This window comes from Thermobia domestica, chromosome 13 (assembly GCF_964235325.1).
Source record: "Thermobia domestica chromosome 13, izTheDome1.hap1.1, whole genome shotgun sequence".
In the NCBI taxonomy this organism is placed as follows: Eukaryota; Metazoa; Arthropoda; class Insecta; order Zygentoma; family Lepismatidae; genus Thermobia; species Thermobia domestica.
Window position 1 is genome coordinate 199,559,230 of NC_137466.1, and position 20,307 is coordinate 199,579,536.

The 20,307-nt window shown below is 34.5% G+C and overlaps 1 protein-coding gene across 4 annotated transcripts in view; it reads left to right on the forward strand.

Moving 5' to 3' along the window:
• The window catches only part of Opa1 (Opa1 mitochondrial dynamin like GTPase), an 81,573-nt gene that overhangs the window by 51,886 nt on the left and 9,380 nt on the right, over positions 1-20,307 (forward strand). For all 4 annotated transcript variants that reach the window (XM_081737230.1, XM_081737229.1, XM_081737231.1 and 1 more), the window contains 5 exons: positions 8,610-8,797; positions 10,185-10,399; positions 12,675-12,794; positions 14,552-14,689; positions 17,674-17,874. In XM_081737230.1, coding sequence (XP_081593356.1) covers positions 8,610-8,797; positions 10,185-10,399; positions 12,675-12,794; positions 14,552-14,689; positions 17,674-17,874 — 862 coding nt within the window. The remainder of the gene's footprint in view (positions 1-8,609; positions 8,798-10,184; positions 10,400-12,674; positions 12,795-14,551; positions 14,690-17,673; positions 17,875-20,307) is intronic.

Sequence of the window (20,307 nt, forward strand, 5' to 3'; positions counted from 1 at the left end):
TTTTTCTGTTTATTATATAACTGCTTTTATATCAATCGTAGAGCTTTTAAATGTATGAAAAAATTGGTAAGCATGTCTTTACTCTCATATATTAGCATTAGGTTTGTGCGAATGAAATGTCAGCCCCAAGTTCGTCATTTCTGAAGCCCAAAAGAATAACTACAATACCTGCTTAATCATACTCTCGCCACCTGCAACACACACGTTTGCCACACTTTAGCCAACAATTGGATTCCATGATGAAAGAAGTCCGGAGTCTGCTATTCGAAGAAGCCCTTAACTGCACATTGCACCGCCCGAACATCAGAGAAAGTCTTTTCTCCCAAGAAATTCTCGAGATGTCGGAAGACATGGTAGTCGGTGGGAGAAACATCAGGAGAATCCTGTAATATGTAGTAGAGAAGCGGTACACAGTTTCCTCCCCCCTTCACTTTTTTTATTATAAAAGTTTCTATCTAGTTCGTACACTGAGTTTCAAATAAGTAATGTCTCTAATAGTCCTTCCTTTATAAGTTGAACCTCCTGCCCAGAGCAGCGTGGAGGTTTTTTGGTTAGGATCCTCTTGCCCTAAACAGCGCAGAGGTGGGATAGTATCTTCTGCCCAGTGCAGCGCGGAGATTGGTAACAAGCCTCTTGCCCGATGCAGTGCAGAGGTAAGGTTAGGGAGTCTCTTTCGTTCAGAACATCTTGGAGAATTAGGTAGAATGTATCAGTTGGTGACTGAATATCTTTTGCCTCTGTACGTCCTCTTTTATAGCCAGTCTTGGAGTCGGAATCTATGGAGGAGTTGAAGGAGTCCTTCCCATGACTCTTCGTATCCTCCTCGTATTTATTTGAAGACGGCATCCGTCGGCTGCTTAGAGTTCCTTGTACTGAAGTACGTAGTGTTGTTTGTGAATATGAGGGGATATTGCAATGCGGTGAATGAGGAAGGCTTTCACACTGCAGCTCATTGAGAATGTGCAACTTGAGGATTTCTGCACTCTGCAAGTTGCGGTGTATTTCATGGAGTTTCGCAGTGATGGTTTCACCTGGACGGAGAAAGACATGACAAATCAATTCTACCATAGAGCATCATATCAGTCACATCTTCTAGAGGTTTAGTTAACCGTTTTAATATTCGTTCAAGATTCTATAACTTCTATGACCGTTTACGATTGTCTTAGTAGATTCATTTTTCATCAAAAGTGACAATCTAATGTTGAAAACTTGCCCACTTGTTGCTTACACTCGGAGAGCGGCAAACCTCCAGACCTCGATTCCTATTGGCCTGTGTCAACTCATGTGGTATATAAGTTCAGTTTATTCACTTCACTAATTGCACAGAGCCGCCGGACGATAGTGGTAAGGTCTATGCCTAATTCTTCTTTAATGGCACGAACACTTTTCCGAGGGCCTGCTTCAACGGTGTTCCTGAGGAGCTCATTCGAACATGATGTTGATCGGTATCTATGGGACTGTTTTTTTCAATATGGTGTCACCGGAACAAAATTTGATAATTCAACGACGAATGGTGTCTTTATTTATCACTCCTGGCCCAAATACACAGTTAATGTTTTTCGCGTCATGCTGTGCAGAATGTCTCAGTTTGAATTTGTAAGGAATTGTGTGTTCTGCATGGTGCACTTTTATACGACCCTGATGAACAACTCACTGCCTCCTGACTGACAGGCTACCCCAACCTAATACATAATTTGTGATTGTGTACATAATTTGTGACGTTAAGGACCTTATTCCATCCCTATGCTGTATTGCTCAGCCGAGTTTCCCACCAGACGTCAAAACGGACATTTCATTCCTGCCAACCTAATGGTACTAAAAATAATATATGGTAACTTTAGCATTGTTTCAATAAAACTGGCACTTTGATGGAAAAAGATTTAAAAATATATATATAAAACGGTACAGGAGGAAGAGAAAGATTTATATTATTTTGCGTTTTTTTTTTCCTATAAAATAAAATCTTATGGTAGATGTTTTAATCTAACTGCGTATTATTTCTCTTCAGGTGTAAAGTTATGGAATCTGATGCAGATGCTACTTTATAGCTTGATCTTCAACTCTCTAAAACGTATACAAAAATTTAGATTAACACGGTCACGAAATTAAGAACGTGAGTTTTTCGGTCGAATTTGCAAGTGTTATAGGAAAAATAAAAGACAAAGATAGGAAGAAAGAAAAAAAAGAAGCAGAAGACAGTATCATATATATATATATCTTCGTGTTATACTTGCGAATTTGACCGAAAAACTCATTCTTAATTTTCTGACAACGTTAATCTAAATGTTTGTATACGTTTCACAGAGTTGAGGAACAAGCTAGAAAGTAGTATCTGCGGCAATTCCACAATTTATACCTGAAGAGAAATAATACGCAGTTACATTAAAACAACTACCATACGAATTTATTTTACTGAATTAACAAAGAAATAATAATAATAATAAAACTCAAAATAATACAAAAATCTCTCTTCCTCCTGAAAATTATCCTGCTACTGGAAGAGCGGATTAAAAAGAAAAAGTTCATATTTAGTTTGCTACTGTTCCATATAGTACATTTTTATCTTCTTTATCCATCAGTGTCAGTTTACATATATATATATATATATATATATATATATATATATATATATGCAGGGTTCTTACAAATCTGAAAAACAAGGAAAACACGGAAAAGTCAGGAAAAATTAAATGAAGGGCAAATGTCAGGGAAAAGTCAGAGAAAATGGTGTTTAAGTTGGAAAACCTGGAAATCAAGGAAAATTGGAGATTTTTCTCAGGAAATGAAACTATTGTCCGTCTTACCTATTTGTTAAAATAAGCCAATAATTCAGCCATTATTCGTTGAAAGAGGCACTACAAATAAATGATTTTCGTTGAGTTGTACAAAAACTCATTTCGTACAGACTTCTGAAGAACTTAATGGTGCTATTCCAAGTGGCAATAAAATGACAGCAGACCTTTCAAACTATATAATATCAAAGAAAGATACAGCTGCTGAAATTATGGGGTGTTTCAGACTCATCAACTGCAAAAATAGTTACAATTTGTGTAAAAACAATAGCTTTCTTTGTAAGGCTATGTTTCCAGACAATAGCATAGCAAAGAATGTTCATATGGGGCCTGTTAAATATAGCTACACTATATGTTATGGTATTGCCCCTTTATTCAGAAAAAAAAAAAAAAAAAAAAAAAAACATTACAAGCAGCTTGGAAAAATGTGAACATTGTGTTATTGCATTTGACGAGTCGTTTTAACAAAATTGCTGGGAAGGGTCAAATGGATCTGCATGTGTGATTTTGAGATCAAATTAAAGATAGTGTTACAACAAGGTACTTGACCTCTGTTTTATATATATATATATAGGGCAACTGCAAATGATTTGTTGTTGAAATTCAAAGAAGCTTTCCCAAAGGGTTTTGATTCGATCAAGATACTTCAAATAAGCATGTTAATTGGAAGTTTCTGACTTCTCTACAAACTGAAATAGAGGTACAAGGAAATGAAATCAAACCTTCACAGATTGGATCCTGTGGTTTGCATGTGCTACACAGTGCTCGTTTAAGGGGACATTTAATGGTTGAATGGAACCGCAACACGTTTTTACGGTCTTTATTACTTATACAGTGAGTCACCAAGTAGGAATAGTGAAAATACAGAGGAAATTTTGTTTAAAAAAAAAAAAAATGTTCACAATGAGTGGAAAATGCTGTGATAGTGTAGACAGGGCTTTAAAACTATTTTTAAATGTGAAAGGTGTCATTGAAAGTCCTGACCTTAAACTTTTTCAAAATTACACTGTAAACAGATTGTAATCAGGTATTAAAGTTCCCCTCGTGCCTGCTAAACTTACATTTTTCAAATCTGTGGCGTTGGAGTTAGAACCATATTTAAACTAAGTTTCAGGTCGAAAAACATATTGCCCTCTCTTATATGAAGAATTGTTTGCTGTTATTGTAAATTTATTGAAGCATTTTGTAAGAGAAGAAATTCTTCATTTTATCATAACAGCAAATAAGTTAATGTGTGTACATATAAAAGTTAAAAGTAATCTGAAAGCCCCAAAGAAAGTAATGTAGGATTCGAAAAGAAAGAAAAATAAAAAAGTATTGGGAAACTTAAAAATGTCAAGGAAGTAGACAAGTGCAATTTCTTCAGTGATTGTCAAACATTTTTGATAGGCACTACTGAAGAAATATTCGGAAAATGTCCTCTTAGATATCCTCTTACTCGTGCCATTTCATGCCTTGATCCTGATGTTATCTTGCATAAACCTAAAATTGCGCGGATAAGGATGACGAAGTCCACTCCATCAGTCGTCTCGTCTCGATAATGTTAAAGCAGAGCTAGTTTAGAAAGAGTTCGAATCTTTTCTTCAGCAGTCGAAAAGTGTGTTGACGTCTTATTATAATTCAGAATGAAGCAAAACAAATCTTGATTATGAATAAAAGCGGAAAGGCTATTAGTCAACGCGCAAAAATATGTAGCAGAATTTTCTTCTACATGCAACAGGTAGCGCTTTCGGAAGATGCAACTTCCTTCATCAGCCTTTGGTAGACTTCAAAATAAATAAAAAACATGAAGGATGATTAAAAAATGGTTAAAAGATTAGGATATGTCTAAAATAAACCTTCTGTCAAACACTAAAACACGGGAATAGAAACTTACTGACATTGTACACAGCTGTTCACTGTTTTCTGTTCTTGCTTTCCAAATGATGAAAGTGTGTAGTGAAAAGATTACTCCAAATAATATTTATTTCCTCTATCCAGGTTAAGTGAGGGCCTTTCTTTGTGAATATAATATGATTCTTTAACATTTCGTTCCGTTGCTGATTTTGCTTTTTTAATTAAAAATGATTCCACGATATGATGGTTATAGTCTCTAGACCGGATAACTGTTGCGGATTCCGAGATTTCGAGGTGCGAATGTGTTCAGTTATTCAAAGTGCAAATGTTCCTTTTTGTTTGACCTAGGGGGCGCGGTGGCTCAGTGGTAGAGCGTTCACCTCTGGTACTTGGGGTCCCGGGTTCGATCCCAACCCCCGCCAAGTGAACTTTGTGGTGGACAAACACCGCGCTCGTGGGTTTTCTCGGGGTTCTCCCGTTTCCTCCCACTTTCTTCATTCCACCATTTCATTCATCTCTCATCATCACCGTCTTCTTTAGCCTAACCGGCATAACCGTGGGACGTAAAACTTGAAGATTTCTTTTTTTTTTTTTTTTTTTTTGTTTGTTTGTTTGTTGTTTGACCTATATACACTTTATCACACTGACATTTCACCCGATAGACGCCACTGCTTTGTAAAGGGTCAGTAAAAATACTTTAAAATTGGTTGTGTCTTTTTCTATAGATTTTGGATATTTGTACAAGGATCGTCAATAATTAAATAAACTGTTCGATGAGTTTAATCAAATTCATCCTAGAATAAAATTTACGAAGGAGCTTGAAGAAAATGGTGCTCTTAACTTTCTTGACATTACCATTAGAAGACATAACAATAAATTTGTTACTTCGGTATACCGCAAGCCTTCTGCTGGTACAAAATATATCAACTTCATATCATCACATTCATGGCTTCAGAAATGAAATATTTAGAAAAACTTTTTTTTAGGAGAGCTCTTTTACTTTCAGACCTCTCTGGGGATCTCAACAAGGTACAGTATTTATTACAAATTGGACAGGAGAATGGTTTCCAAAAATCTTTTATCATTAAAATGGTATAAACAGGTACAACAGGATATTGTTAAAATGGTATAAAGAGGTACAACAGGGGATCGTCGGCACCCACCATCAACCAACAACAGGTGCCGTAACTGACAGATGGATTGGTGTCCCTTTGGTTTCACATTTTTCAGCAAAAATCAAGAAGATTCTGCAAAGACACAATATCAAAATTTCAGAAGTTCCTCCAAAATCTATAGATAAATACATAACCAATTTTAAAGTATTATTTACTGGCCCTTTACAAAGCAGTGGCGTCTATTGTGTGAAATGTCAGTGTGATAAAATGTATATAGGTCAAACAAAAAGGAACATTTGTACTAGAATAACTGAGCACGTTCGTACCTCGAAATCTCGGAATCCGCAACAGTTAACCGGTGTAGCAACGCATCTTAGAGATTATAACCATCAAATCGTGAAATCATGTTTAATTGAAAAGGCAAAAACAGCAACGGAACGAAAAATTAAAGAATAATATTATATTCACAAAGAAAGGCCCTCATTTAACCTATATAGAGGAGAAATAAATATTATTTGGAGTAATCTTTTTACTACATACTTTCACAATTTGGAAAGCAAGAACAGAAAACAGTGAACAGTAGTGTACAATATCAGTAAGTTTCTATTCTCGTGTGTTTTAATGTTTCACAGAAGATTTGTTTGTTTTCACGTATCCTAACCTTTTAACCATTTTTTAATCATCTTTCATGTTTTTTTATCCTTTTTGAAGTCTACCACAGGCTGATGAAGGAAGTTGCATCTTCCGAAAGCGCTACCTGTTGCATGTAGAAGAAAATTCTGCTACATATTTTTTTGCGGTGAGTAATAGCCTTTCCGCTTTTTCTCATTGAATATAATCACCGCTCGCAATATTATTATAAATCTTGATGAGTTTTATAAATCAGTTCTAAGTGGCAAAAGTGAATTCAAATACTTCTTGAGTCTTGTGAAAATGATATTAATTATTTCACATGGAAATGCAAGTGTAGAGTCTGGTTTTTCTATTAACAAAAGTTTATTGGTAGAAAATTTGCAAGAGGCTTCTTTAGTAGTTCAATGACAACTGGTAGATTATTTGGCCTACATAGGTGGAATGAGATGTCTCAGTGCTTCAGATCCAGAACTATTAACTTCTGTAAAAGGTGCGAGAACAAGATACAATTCGGCTTTGGAAGAAAAGAGAAAAGAAAGAGAAAATGAGAGGTCTCAGGCAGTACTAAAACGGGGGAAAATGGCTGAGTTAAAAAAAAAAAAAAAATAGAAAAAAATAGAGATGAACTTAAGAAAAACCAACGATTGAAATCAGAAGAAATTGAAAGTGAGATCAAAATTTTAAAGCAATCAATCTAAGTAACTGAAACAAGTAATCGTAGCTATTATTGTCAAAAGCTTTTAAGTAGTGATCCTACTTACTTAATATTATTTAAGTTCTTTTTACCTTTTAGTGTGTTGTACAATATATGTAACATAATTAATTTATGTTCTATTGTAATAACAATTAGGATCTATTGTAATAACTGAAAAACAAATTCGGTACAAGAAGTGGAGGTTAGGGAATTGGCATGGGCAGCTGTAATGTCCACTCACCATAACTTCCATTATGTTAAACTTTCAAATATTTTTTTTGTTTGAGGGGAAAAAGTTCACAATTTGCATTCTCACAATTGCATATACATTTACATATTATTTTGAAAAGTTTAACTCATTGTTTCATTTTCTCATTTTATTGAATTCGAAGAAATACTGAGAAGTTCCATTAAAGTATTGTTTTTCGTTTGCTTACTAAATTTTTAGGAGTGTGTCTTAATTTCTTCGAAATTAACAGAAGCAATTTGTTGACATTTTTTTAAAGAATTCTTAAGTTACAACTGTTCATTGGAAAAAGGGTGGCCAATTTCTTCGCTTTTTTTATTATTATTATTATTATTATTATGAAGTTTAACGTTGTTGTGTAATATTATTTGAAGGTGTCTTTTTATAGAGTTTTTTCACTAGCTCAAATAGCAATTCTTTGGTTAGCTTACGCTGGTTTTCTTGTCTACTATTATTAGCCATTTGTATAACTCTGTGTCTACTGTATAGTGTTGCAAACGGAAAGTAGCACACAGGTTGAGACTCATTGGCCCAGGCCTTTATTTAGCTCTTGCAGGCATTCATCATCAGTACATCATTATCTTATTAAATGTCGCGGGTCAGGGACAATAGTTGGTCTTCTCCTGGAAATCAGGGAAAATGATAAAAGTAATTTTGTAAGAACCCTGTATATGGAGTTGGGAAATAAAGCTGAATGAGTGGGTATTGCAAGTATGTTTAAAGGCAGTGGATTCATGGCAGAGTTGTAGATCTAATTTTGTTAGAAAATGAGATAATAAAATTAATGATTTTATGTTAGATACAATGCAGTCTTGTTTGCATGTATGAAGTATAATGTGATGTGATTAAATTACTGATAATTTGGTTGATAACGACTTTGTGGTGTGTGCTGCAATATTAGATGCAGAAATAAAATGCGTATTACTTATACGGATTTCATATACTTGTAGATGAATGTAGTATATAATAGTTAAATGCCAATCAAATTACGAATCGGTCACCACGTAATAACCCACGGTTCATCAGGAGGGAGTATTTTTCGATAATAGTTCATTTCTCCACTTGTACTTCTCATTTTTAGCGTTGGAAACTTTTTATTCCAGCACTTGATATAAGAGAATCAATACTAAAATTTGACGACAAGTAAGAAGGTGCGCTAAAATTCCTTTCACAATTTTTTCTTTCTTTTCGTAATTTGTCTTTGTGATTGTAAACGAAAAGTTGTATTCATATTTTGGCACTTGTTTAACATAAAAAGTTGGTTCATTTTTTCGTTTTTTCCATGTTTTCAGATTACGTGAACTGGATCGAGATGAATTATTTGAGAAAGCGCGGGGAGAGATTTTAGATGAGATAGTGAATCTTAGCCAGGTATCTCCAAAGCAGTGGGAAGACGTCCTCATGAAGAAATTGTGGGACAAAGTAGCTACTCATGTGTTTGAAAGCATCTATTTACCAGCAGCTCAGACAGGCAACTCAGGTATATTACTTCCGAGACATTCGTTTAACCATAAACAGGATTATCCATCTCTTAAAACCTGTATCAGAACATGCTAACTCGAATTCAGTGTTCAGAAGTAATGTGATCCTTTGAAATGGTTTATTTTTTAGAAACGTAACTGTGGAAGCGTTCCTTTCGTTTCCAATGAAACGAAGTAGGAATTGTTTATTTTTTAAAAAACATGAACAACGATTTTTTTTTTAAAAAAAAAAGATGTGTTTCTCAAATCTCAGTAAATACTCCTCGTTCTTTTGCATTACTATTTCTCGCATCTCCAATTGTGTGCAGAATTATGACTACCTATCGATCTTTGAAAATTCTTGTGGATTTATCCATGGGAAGATGAAACAGAACCACAGATTCTTTGATCCTATTCATTTATAGAAGCGTAAGAGCAGGGCTGAATTAACCTATTTGGAGGCCCGGGACTAGAAAAAATATGTGGCCCTAGCTGACTTTTTTTTTTTTTTTTTTTTTTTTTGAAAGTACAATAGGAAAGTTAAAAGTATATATTTCATATTTTTGGTCATATTTTATTTTATGATTGATTGTATCTTCATGATTCTTTTTAGATAGCCAGTTGAGATTTTGATCAGAGTGGAGGCCCGGGGCTATAGCTTTCCCAAGTCCCCCTTAATCCGGCCCTGCATAAGAGTTAAAATATGATACTCACTGCTATGAGTAGGAAGGTTAAAACAAAATGAATGGCCAGAATCTTCTAACCGTCACTCAGCAAAGTTTCTTTTTAGATGTATATAATAAACACGTTTTGTAAGTCGATTTCAGTTTAAATACTACGTGTATAATTAAATAGTCCTTAATTATATTACAGAATACTTTGTCCCTGGCTCTGTTAGGACATGTAAGTTTGTAGTAGACAATATCGTGTTCATAGATTTTCTCGATGCTTCTCTGTTTCCTATCATTCTTGCTCCACCAATTATTTCGTAATCATACACTCCCGGTTATCATCCATTTCTTTTAACCTAAAATTCTACATACTGTAGACTTGTCATTACAACTACAACAACAATCAAAAATAAAATAAAATAATAATAATAAATCAAATTAAAAATGAAAAAGTCCACGAAGCAGTGAAAGTTCAATATTTGTTTGAGTGCATTTACTAATGAGAAAACATGTTTTTCGTAAGTAGAAGCTTTGCTTTGTATATACTTGCACACAAACTATTTCCTGAGCAAGACAATATATTCACATAAAAAACTGCACACGTGTTACAGTTTCGCCAACTAACATGTACGTAGTTTTTTATGTGAATATATTGTTTTGCTCAGCAAATAGTTTATTTGTGTTCGAGAAAACATTGTTTGTAGTGTTATGAAAAACTTTTGATGTTTTTAAACAGGAACTTTCAACACGACGGTGGATATTAAATTGAAACAGTGGGCAGAGCAGCAACTTCCTCAGAAGTCTGTAGAAGCCGGCTGGGAAGCTCTTAGGGAAGAATTCCAAGCGTTTATGGAGAAAGCGAAAAAGTCGAAAGATCACGACGACATTTTTGATAACTTGAAAACGGCCGTCGTTGATGAGGCAATGAGGAAACATTCGTGGGAAGATAAGGTAGTTTTTATGTTATTATTATTATTATTATTATTATTATTATTATTATTATTATTATTATTATTATTATTATTATTATTATTATTATTATTATTATTATTATTAACAGATAGATTGTTTCATTGCAAAACAATCATCAAAATGAAAGGAGACTTCCGAATGAATAGGATGCTTGTGTTTGATGTGTGGTCCTGGCTTCGATCCGGGATAATTGGTTAGTCTCCATTACACTTCAGAGTTTAATCTTGGAAATCAGACTAAAATTTCAGGGAAAATTTCTCTAGGGGCAGATGCGAAGTTAGAAATATTATATGGTAGAAAAATCTCTCAATTCTGTAATGTAATATCAACCCTCTCGTTGGCCTAATGGCTAGCGCGCATTCCTTTCGTTCATAAGATCCCGAGTTCGATCATAGTGGAACAGCATAGTACACATTACATATTCATATTTCGCTTCCTACTTTTCCGTGACATTCGATACCTTGGTACTTAGACACCGAGGGGGAAGTAAGCTTGCTCTAACACTCGGGCACCATACACTGTAGATGTTGGTAGATTTCTGATCGTTAGGGGGGTCGCCCCAACAATAGGCATAACTGGCAGAAACTGGCTTCTGCTTTTCGCGAAATGGGCGTATCTCATTTCCCTACCTATAATAAAAGGTTACGTGCTTGTGGCACAGAGAATGGGTCTTCCATTTTGAGAACCGTGCACAAACCAAACTACTGGGGACTTGCGGGCCGGTTTTAAGTTATGAGACACCTCCGTAGGAGATGGGCTGTCTGCCCAATCCGCTTAGGGCAAACCGATGTAATAGAGACTATCTCGACTTTGTAGGTTTTGCTCTATAGAGTCTAGTTCCTGACGAAGACTAATCAAATTATCATTCAATATCGTTTCTCACGTTAACCGGAAGAGAGTATCATTTCGCAGTATCTCCATAAAAGTTTAAAACAAATACTGATTAAACAATAATTTTAATTTTAATTTAGGTAACAATCCTAAATTTCTCTCAATATAGTAAGCAGTCTCTGTAGCATAGTTTGTTTAATATATGAACAGTCTTCTTCGTAATTAATTGATAAAGTGCTTAAAATGTAGTATATAATTCGAGCATAAACGTAGAACAATATATGTATACAATTTATAGATAGATAAGCACTATTGCACTGAAATAGTAATAGTAATAGCAAAGAATGCTTATCTCGGAAAAGATTGTGAGTTCGATTCCAGATTGTATCATAGACTTTGGTTTACAAATAATTACTCATCCTTTCTTCTATTTGATAAATCCACCAATGATTTCATAATTATTCACTTGTTTCCAAGATATTAGATAAGTGTACGCTTTGCTTATACATATATTTTGTAGTTAGACTTTTTTTTTTTTTTTTTTTTTTAATTATGGAAAAATAATAATAAGAAGAAATAAGATTTATCTTTGGGTGTTAAGTTATTATGCTTTAAAGAGGAGATAGTGTTGTTACGATGTTAATTAAGGTTGGTGAATAGTTGCGTAATATTTGATACCATATTGTTACATATTTAGAAGATAAAAGTAGAGTTTTTTCTTTTTTTAACTTAAAGTTACATTCTGAATATGTAAGATGTTAAGATTGGATTTATGATACGTAGGAAGTATAATAATATAAATAATCGAATTCATATTCATATTCGAATGGGAATTCATATTATTATAATTGTAAATGTGTTATGACATTAGTGTAACGTGTCCTGAATTTATGATAGTTATTCATGAATAAACGGTGATAATTGTATTGACCATGAATTATAACGTTGTCAAGAACGATTCGTGATAAGTATTGAAGAAGATATTAAGTGAATAAATAAGATAATTGATCAAAAGTTTCATAATAATTATTTATTGTTACAGAGTAGCTAAAATAAGATAATTGATCGAAAGTTTCATAATTATTATTTATTGTTACAGAGTAGCTAATAACTAGTAGTATTTTGGTACATAGAGACTAAAATTTAATAAGTGACATTCTTTAATTGTAACATTCATGATTATTTTCTGTAACAGACAGTGTGCAATATAGTTTTTGATGATGTTGTGGTATACATTTCTCATTCTTGCAACTTAACGTTTGAATACTACAATATAATAATAATAATAATTAATAATAATAATAATAATAATAATAATAATAATAATAATAATAATAATAATAATAATAATAATAATAATAATAATTCCTGAAAATCTATTGCATTTTAGTGTTCCCTAAGAGATCTATGCTTTTATTTGTAGGCCTCGGATATGCTCCGAGTAATTCAGCTGAACACATTAGAGGATCGTTCTGTCCACGACAAACAACAATGGGATTTGGCTGTGAAATTCCTCGAGAACAGTGTTGTAGAGAAATTGAAGGTATGTTAGTTTTCATTAGAAATATATCTTGAGTATTTATTTTAATATAACTAATATTGTAATCGACAAAGGGAATGGAAGATTCCTTAAGATATACAAGCACATTATTTAATAGAATCCAAACAGTCTAAAGCATAAGATCTCGCAGTGAATTACCGCGACATCCTCTATAGGAATATATTCACATGTACTCATTCTCTTCGGTTGTCATTCTAGACATGTAACATGGATATTGTAAGAATCAAAATGTCCTGTGCTTCAAAGCACGAAAACAAACCACGTTTTCTCTGTTACGAAAAACTGTATTGAAATCGACTCATTTATTTGAAGAGTATTTCTGAATTGCTTGTGAACGTAACTCTAGGCCTATATAGAGAAACATACGACAGTTTATTTATGGTACTAAACTTTAAAATATGAGAAAACATACTTGTCGACATTATTCTTTCTATTTTCTCTTTATATATATGACACCAAGATAAGGCAAAAAGTATAGACCAACCTGGGTGCATAAATGCTTCCTCTCGGAGTTAAGGCTGCCGAAAACATGAAAAAATGAACTTCCAAAAGTATGGGACCTACCGTAGTCGAGTCGAGCCTTCACTTAGAAACTAGTAGGTGCCCTATCCAAATATACAAGTTTCAGAATCCTGCGGTACTTCCGCAACAATTTTTGTAGAGGTAGTTGGTAAGTACTTCAAATAATATGCCCGTAGCGAAACTCCCTTGCGTGAGTACCGCAGGACTCTGAAACATGTATTTTTGGATAGCGCATATATTAATTCCTAAATGGTCTTGACCCCGAAGTACCCTAACAAGTAAGTCCCATAATTTTGGAGTATTGGACCTTTTAAAGTTCATTTTTTCATGTTTTCGACAGCCTATAACTCCGAAAGGAAACATTTGTGCACCCAGGTGGGTCTATACTTTTTGTCTTGTCTTGTCTTGATATTAGGAATCACCTCCCTTAGGTTGTCGGAGTTGTTTTGCAACACCCTGTAGAGAGAGAGAGAGAGGAGAGCTTTTAACTTCAGTTTTGTTTGTTAAGATACAAGATTTCAATCTTTCATGTCTTAGGAATATATTCCTCCAAAATCGTACATTTCAAAGAAGATTGGGAGAAAGAAAGAGGCACATATTAAACGTCCCGTCCCTTTTTCGTACGACGTAACTAAAGAATGCATATCAGAAAAGAAATAAAAAGTCAACAGATCGACTAATTAGGAGTCGAGCCTGTGCTTCAGCCGTATTTGTGCTCTTGTTCTTGGCCTAGTGGTGAAGAAGACTTTGCTGGTCCCAGATTTAATTCTCGGTGGGAGAAAATAAGAACGCTTTTCAGTAACTCAATTCCCAGCTGTTCAGTGTCGTCATATGTAACTTTACTGTTGACTAAAGGGAGCAAATCAATCTTATCAATCAACTCCATTTGTAAATCTTCAGCTAGAGATCAGCCACTATAACCAAGAAGCTGGATACGCCCTTCTTTAGTGTGTTTTAATGGCAAAACGTAAATTCAGACTCTCGTATAATAACTTTAATATATCATATATTGGTCCTCCCAAAATGCCTTGTGATATATTTCAGTATGAATTGGAAAAATTCTTACATCATAAAATTTGCTGTTAGATTTTTTTTCTACAGCACCTAATATCGCCTATTTTTGCACTTGTTGGTACATTTTTCTTTCTATTAGACCCATATCTAATAAAAATTAGAAGTTACGTTAAGTGCTGTTTTTGATTTGTTTTTACTTGTAGAATACTGAAAACACTCTTCGTGAAATGGTGGGGCCTAGCTTTAAAGAGAGGTGGATGTATTGGCAGTATAGTACACCAGAACAAAACCTTCGATCGGCTGTCAAGTGTGAACTCGAGAAGGTTCTTCATTCCGAAAGAGTAAGTACAATTGCTAATTCACTCCATGACTTAGGAAATCCAAAGGTTCATTGCTGCTAAAGAAAAAAAATCTGTCTGTGTGTTAGTCTAATCCAGTTAGGACCATTCCCTAAGAAGCTTTTATTACTCTCCCATCATAGCCTACCCTAGATATATTTTCTCAGGGCTCACAAAGTGAAAGCTTGTATACTGTGCTCGTATTTCGTATGCAGATCCACAAATTTCATCCATCTGCGTCCGGATTTACTTACGTATAAGATAGTCTATTCGCTAACGAGTATAAATTGTAAGTATAACATGGTGCTCCTCCGAAACATCCTCCTCAAAGATCATTGAGCATAGTCTACGAGGGGGCAGGTAGCTCAGTGGTAGAGCGCTTATCTCTGGTGCGACGGGTCCCTGGTTCGATCCTCAACCAAATCTGTGGTGGATAACATCGTGTCCTTAAGTTTATTCGGGGTACTCCCACATTATCATTCCATCGATTCTTCCATCATCATCATCATTCGCTTGTTTTAATCATCGTTTCCTTTAGCCTGAAGGGCATAATCGTAGGACGTTAAATTGAAATTTTTCTTTTTTTTTTTTTTTTTCCTTTTTTTTAAAGCGTAATCTATGCCTTGTTGTCCCTGAAATTAAGCAGTAATATTTGAGAAGAACTATACATTTTTGGGTAATATTTGCACCAGTAGAGGCTTTAGCGGGTATACCAGGTAGGCACGGACCGACCCAAAAATTTTGAAAAACACATAAACGCTTACATTAAAATACAAATACTGAACAAAGCACCGTTTTATTATAAAATAATAAAATAATAAATGTGACAGTTTCGGATATCTAACATATCCTTCTTCAGACACTATCAAAAATAAATGAAATTGCCTATATATTTAAATATATAAATAAAATTGCCTATCATCATCTTGATATATATATATATATATATATATATATAGAGAGAGAGAGAGAGAGAGAGTCATTTTTATGGCAATTTTAAAATTCTTTAACAGACATACTATATATTAAGAAAAATTTATTTTTTTTTAATATATATAGTTGCAAGACTTGGGGTGCAGGAAGTCTTGAATTCATTAGGGACGTAGGAAGACGCATTTCTTGTGTTTCCGGCGAAGTTCGCTCCACATCTTATCTAATACAGCGCATATCTGTTTCTATCCAACGTGGTAACGTCTCGTTGGTCCTTGGCACTTTACCTCCTGAAAAGGAACTGGATGAGGTGTTTATACTCTTATTTCATTTCATTATTAAAATATATTGAAACATATATATATATATATATATATATATATATATATATATATATATATATATATATATACGGTCATTGTTAATAATTTTAAATTCTTTTAACAGACATATAACAGAAACACGGAAAATTCTGAACGCTGATTGGCTAATCAATAAAGAATCATTCAATCGTAATAGAAGTTGATCAAATTGAAACTAAATACCAAGATCCTCCCTGGTCCAGTGGAAAATAATCTACAAGTTAAGACTTTCCAATAACTTGCCCCACTGCTCGTCGATTTTAAGTCCTGTATTTCAATTCAGAATACAGCTTTCCTCTTTTTCAATGAACCTGGCCTCCTTCCACTTTCTTATTAACGTCCTTTGTTCCCTTGCTAACACTTCAATCTCACACCAATTAATATTGTGTCCCATGTCCCGTACATGTTTCTTTCTCTTTCCAATTTAACATCATCTTGATATTACTTTAATCGTTCTTCCAGTTTTTCCCCCCGTTTCACCTAAATAACAGCTATCACAATCACCACACTTTATCTTATAAACCACTTCTCTTCTTTCCATTATTTCTTCTCGACTTTCTTCTTTTTCTTCATTCTTAACACATCCAATAGTCTCCTACTCTCTACAATACATTTACTATTTTATTACTTTTACAATAAAAAGGTGCTTTGCTCAGCATTTGTATTTTAATGTAAGTTATTGAATATAGCAAAGCTAGTATGAATCAGTTACTTATATAAACGCTCAAAGATACAATAAAGAGTAAATATATTTTCAACTATTTATGTTAATAGTAGATAATTATTTAACAAATAGCATCAACCACTACTGTAACAGTAATTTTCTACTCTCATTAATCGATCAAATGTGTATATGTATTCATAAGCAAGGGAGCAGGCCTACCCAAAATTAAAATCCTAAAGCCGCCGCTGATTTGCACAAGCAGTAATATTTGCAGAAGCCACCAGTTTTCTAAGTTAGCCCTTAATATAAATACTAATCTCTAAAAATTGTCAGTATAATTGTAATTTCTAATCAAACAAGAGATAACGTTTACTTGTATGCTCATAACTTAGTATTATATGTTTTGAATTTGCACAATACTGAGACTGTTTAATAGGTGAGGAGTGCAGATCTAAATGAGTTAAGAGCTTCTTCGTGGCTAAGCGGTTAGCGTACGCGCCTTTGGCGTGGTTCGGATTCCACGTTAATCAGTAGGTCCACGTCTCATATAGCCTCGCTGCTGAACGGGACGTTAAACTCAAAATCAACTCAACTCAACGAGCCAATTTAAAAATAGAAAATAGAAGTGGAAATAAATCAATTCCTAATCTTATTTCCTTAATAGACACATCTAAAATCAATACTTTGAGACTGGAAGTTCTTTAAAATATACATTGTAATAACTTCTAATGTTACTACATTGGGAAAGACACTAATTCCATGCTCGTGTTACTCTGTAAAAGAAATAAGTGCCATCCATGACATAAGACCTACAAGAAGTAAGAAATTAGCCATTTTATATATGCACACCACCCTATCATAAAGAACCACCCCAAAGATGAGCCTGTGTCCACCGCTCCATACCGTGCACAGAAGCTACTTTTGGTGTGGTATTTAATGCTCTTTGTACACACACTGTTGCCTCTTCCTTTAAGAATTAGTCTTTCATTATTAACACTGTTTCGTCCTTATTAAAATCTCTCCTTTTACAGAATCACAAACCATCTTTGTCATATGACGAGATAACGGCTGTGAGAAGAAATCTCCAAACGCAGGGCTATGAAGTTGATAATGAATTCATCCGAGAAGTGTGGTATCCAGTCTACAGGAAGTATTTCCTTAACAAAAGCTTGGCGAAAACATATGACTGTAGGAAGGGATTCTATTTGTATCATCAAGGTGTAGATTCAGAGGTATGGCGTAGTACATATTTCTGCGTTATTATCTAGTTTATGGTGCTTTTGTTATCGCGCGTGCTTTTTGATGTTGTTGGTTTTAGGTTCGATTTCCGGTAGAAATACAGTATTTTAGACATCATCGTAAGGTGAATTGGGCTACTATTAGAATTAACAGCTATTGAACCCCGATCTAGGAAGTTAGAAAAAGGTGATGGAAATCTATGTGCTGACCACATCTTGTAGTTAAATAGCCGCCTATTCAAACATAGCCTTCTGTGGAAGGGGACGTGCATATTTATTTACTTTTGGAAAATGAATAAAGCTAATATTGCATTGAATGATAGGGCGAATGGAATACATGTTACAATATAAAATTAATAGTATTCTTCTTGTATTTTTAATAGCTGAAATAGTTTCTAATACATAAGCAAGAATCCATATTCAGGAACCAATGAGGCTTAAAACAGAGCCTGATGTAGGTAGATCTTGACGTCTATTAATTTCAATATCAGTGGACAATGTAATTTCTACACAAAGTTTTTTTTTTTCCTCAGGCGTAACGTATTTTTGAACAACTAACTATTACGTGGGGCTTCACAATACTATTCATTTTCCCATAAAACAGTGCTTCTTCTAGACATGTTTTTTGGGGGCTAGCCCCCCCTCCCGGAGCTAAGAGAGTGCCTTCCCCCCCGGAGAGGACAAAAATAATATGTCTATATTATAATAATAAATAGAATAGTACCAGCAATACCCCTCCGAATACTAAATGTGCCCCTCCGGAACATTTTTTCTGAAAGAAACACTGCCATAAAATTAAGTTCACGTAACACTATTATTAACCTGTGCACGTAACACTATTATTAACCAATACCTATAAAATAAAGTAACACATTTCTAAATGGTTAATAGTTGTGTTAAGTGCACTTTACACATACATTTTACGGAGGAATGAAGTATTGTGAAGCCCTCGTATGATAGATAGTTCTTCAAAAAATATGTTACGTCGTAAAAATACGTTCTTCGTATAGAAATTAAATGGCTCAGTGATGTTAAAGTTACAATCATGTCAAAATGTTAGTGCATAATATGTTTTAAGCCTGTATATAATTGAAGATGGATTCTGGCTTGTGCATCTGAAATATTAGAAACTATTTCAACTTCTAAGTATACAAAACGGGCAATACTGAATTGGTTTCCCTGGTGCAGTGGTTCTCAACCGATGTGTCGCGACACACTGGTGTGTTACGCAGTCCGTTAAGGTATATCGCGAAATTTTAGAATTTAAAAGTCATGAAGAATTTAATAATAATAAGTTAAAATCTAAGTACTGTACCAGTCAACATCTCCAACGAGAGCAATAATGCTTATTGCTATAGAGTCATTATAAAAGATAATAGATTTCACTATTATATTAGTTAATAATAATAATAATAATAATAATAATAATAATAATAATAATAATAATAATATCAAAGAAGTGTGTTGCGATGTCCTGGATGTTCAGTAAAGTAGGTTTTCAGTCAAGAAAAGGTTGAGAACCACTGCTTTAATGAGTAGTTTATACAGGGTGCGGCAGCGTTCATAGTAGGATATTAAAAACACACCATCAGGCAGTAACTGTAATTTATTTATTACCTCTTATGTCAATTAATAGTTAAAGGTATGCAATTTACTAATGTGTAAGTCATTGTCCATTGCGTAGATTACTTTTTGAATATGACTCCTGTCAAATGATGTCCCCCTCTGCACAACACATTCATCTAGGCGGCGTTGAAAGCTTTCCATAACTCGGCGTAACTTATTCCTTGGGACATTGTCGACGGCAGTTCTGATGCGATCCTTCAACTCAGGAATGGTAGGCACAACGTGTTCGGAAAACTTCTTGCTTCAGGTAGCCCCAAAGGAAAAAGTCTGCACATGAAAGATCAGGTGAGCGAGGCGGCTAGGAAATGTCACCAAAACGGGAAATTACTCTATCTGGAAATGTCTGTCGCATGAAATCCATGCAAAGTCTGGCTGTATGCGAGGTCGCTCCGTCTTGTTGAAACCATAATTGTTCCACATCGACCATACCTAATTGGGGAAGAACGAAGTCTTGCAGCATCTTTAGATAGCGTTCACTGGTGACAGTTACAGCCACACCGCTGTCATCCTCAAAGAAGTAAGGGCCAATAATCCCAAAGGAAGCAACTCCACACCATACTGTGACACGAGAACTGTGAATGGCTTGATGTGCAGTTCGTGCGGGTGTACATCACTCCAATAATGCATATTCTGTTTATTCACTGAACCACATAACTCGAAATGAGCTTCATTTGACTTCAGGATGGTGTGCAACATTTGTGGATTTTGGCGAAGGAGATCACGCATGGTTAAGCAGAATGTTTCTCGTGAAACGCAATCGCGAGGCCTAATTTCCTGAACAATCTGCAGCTTATATGGGTG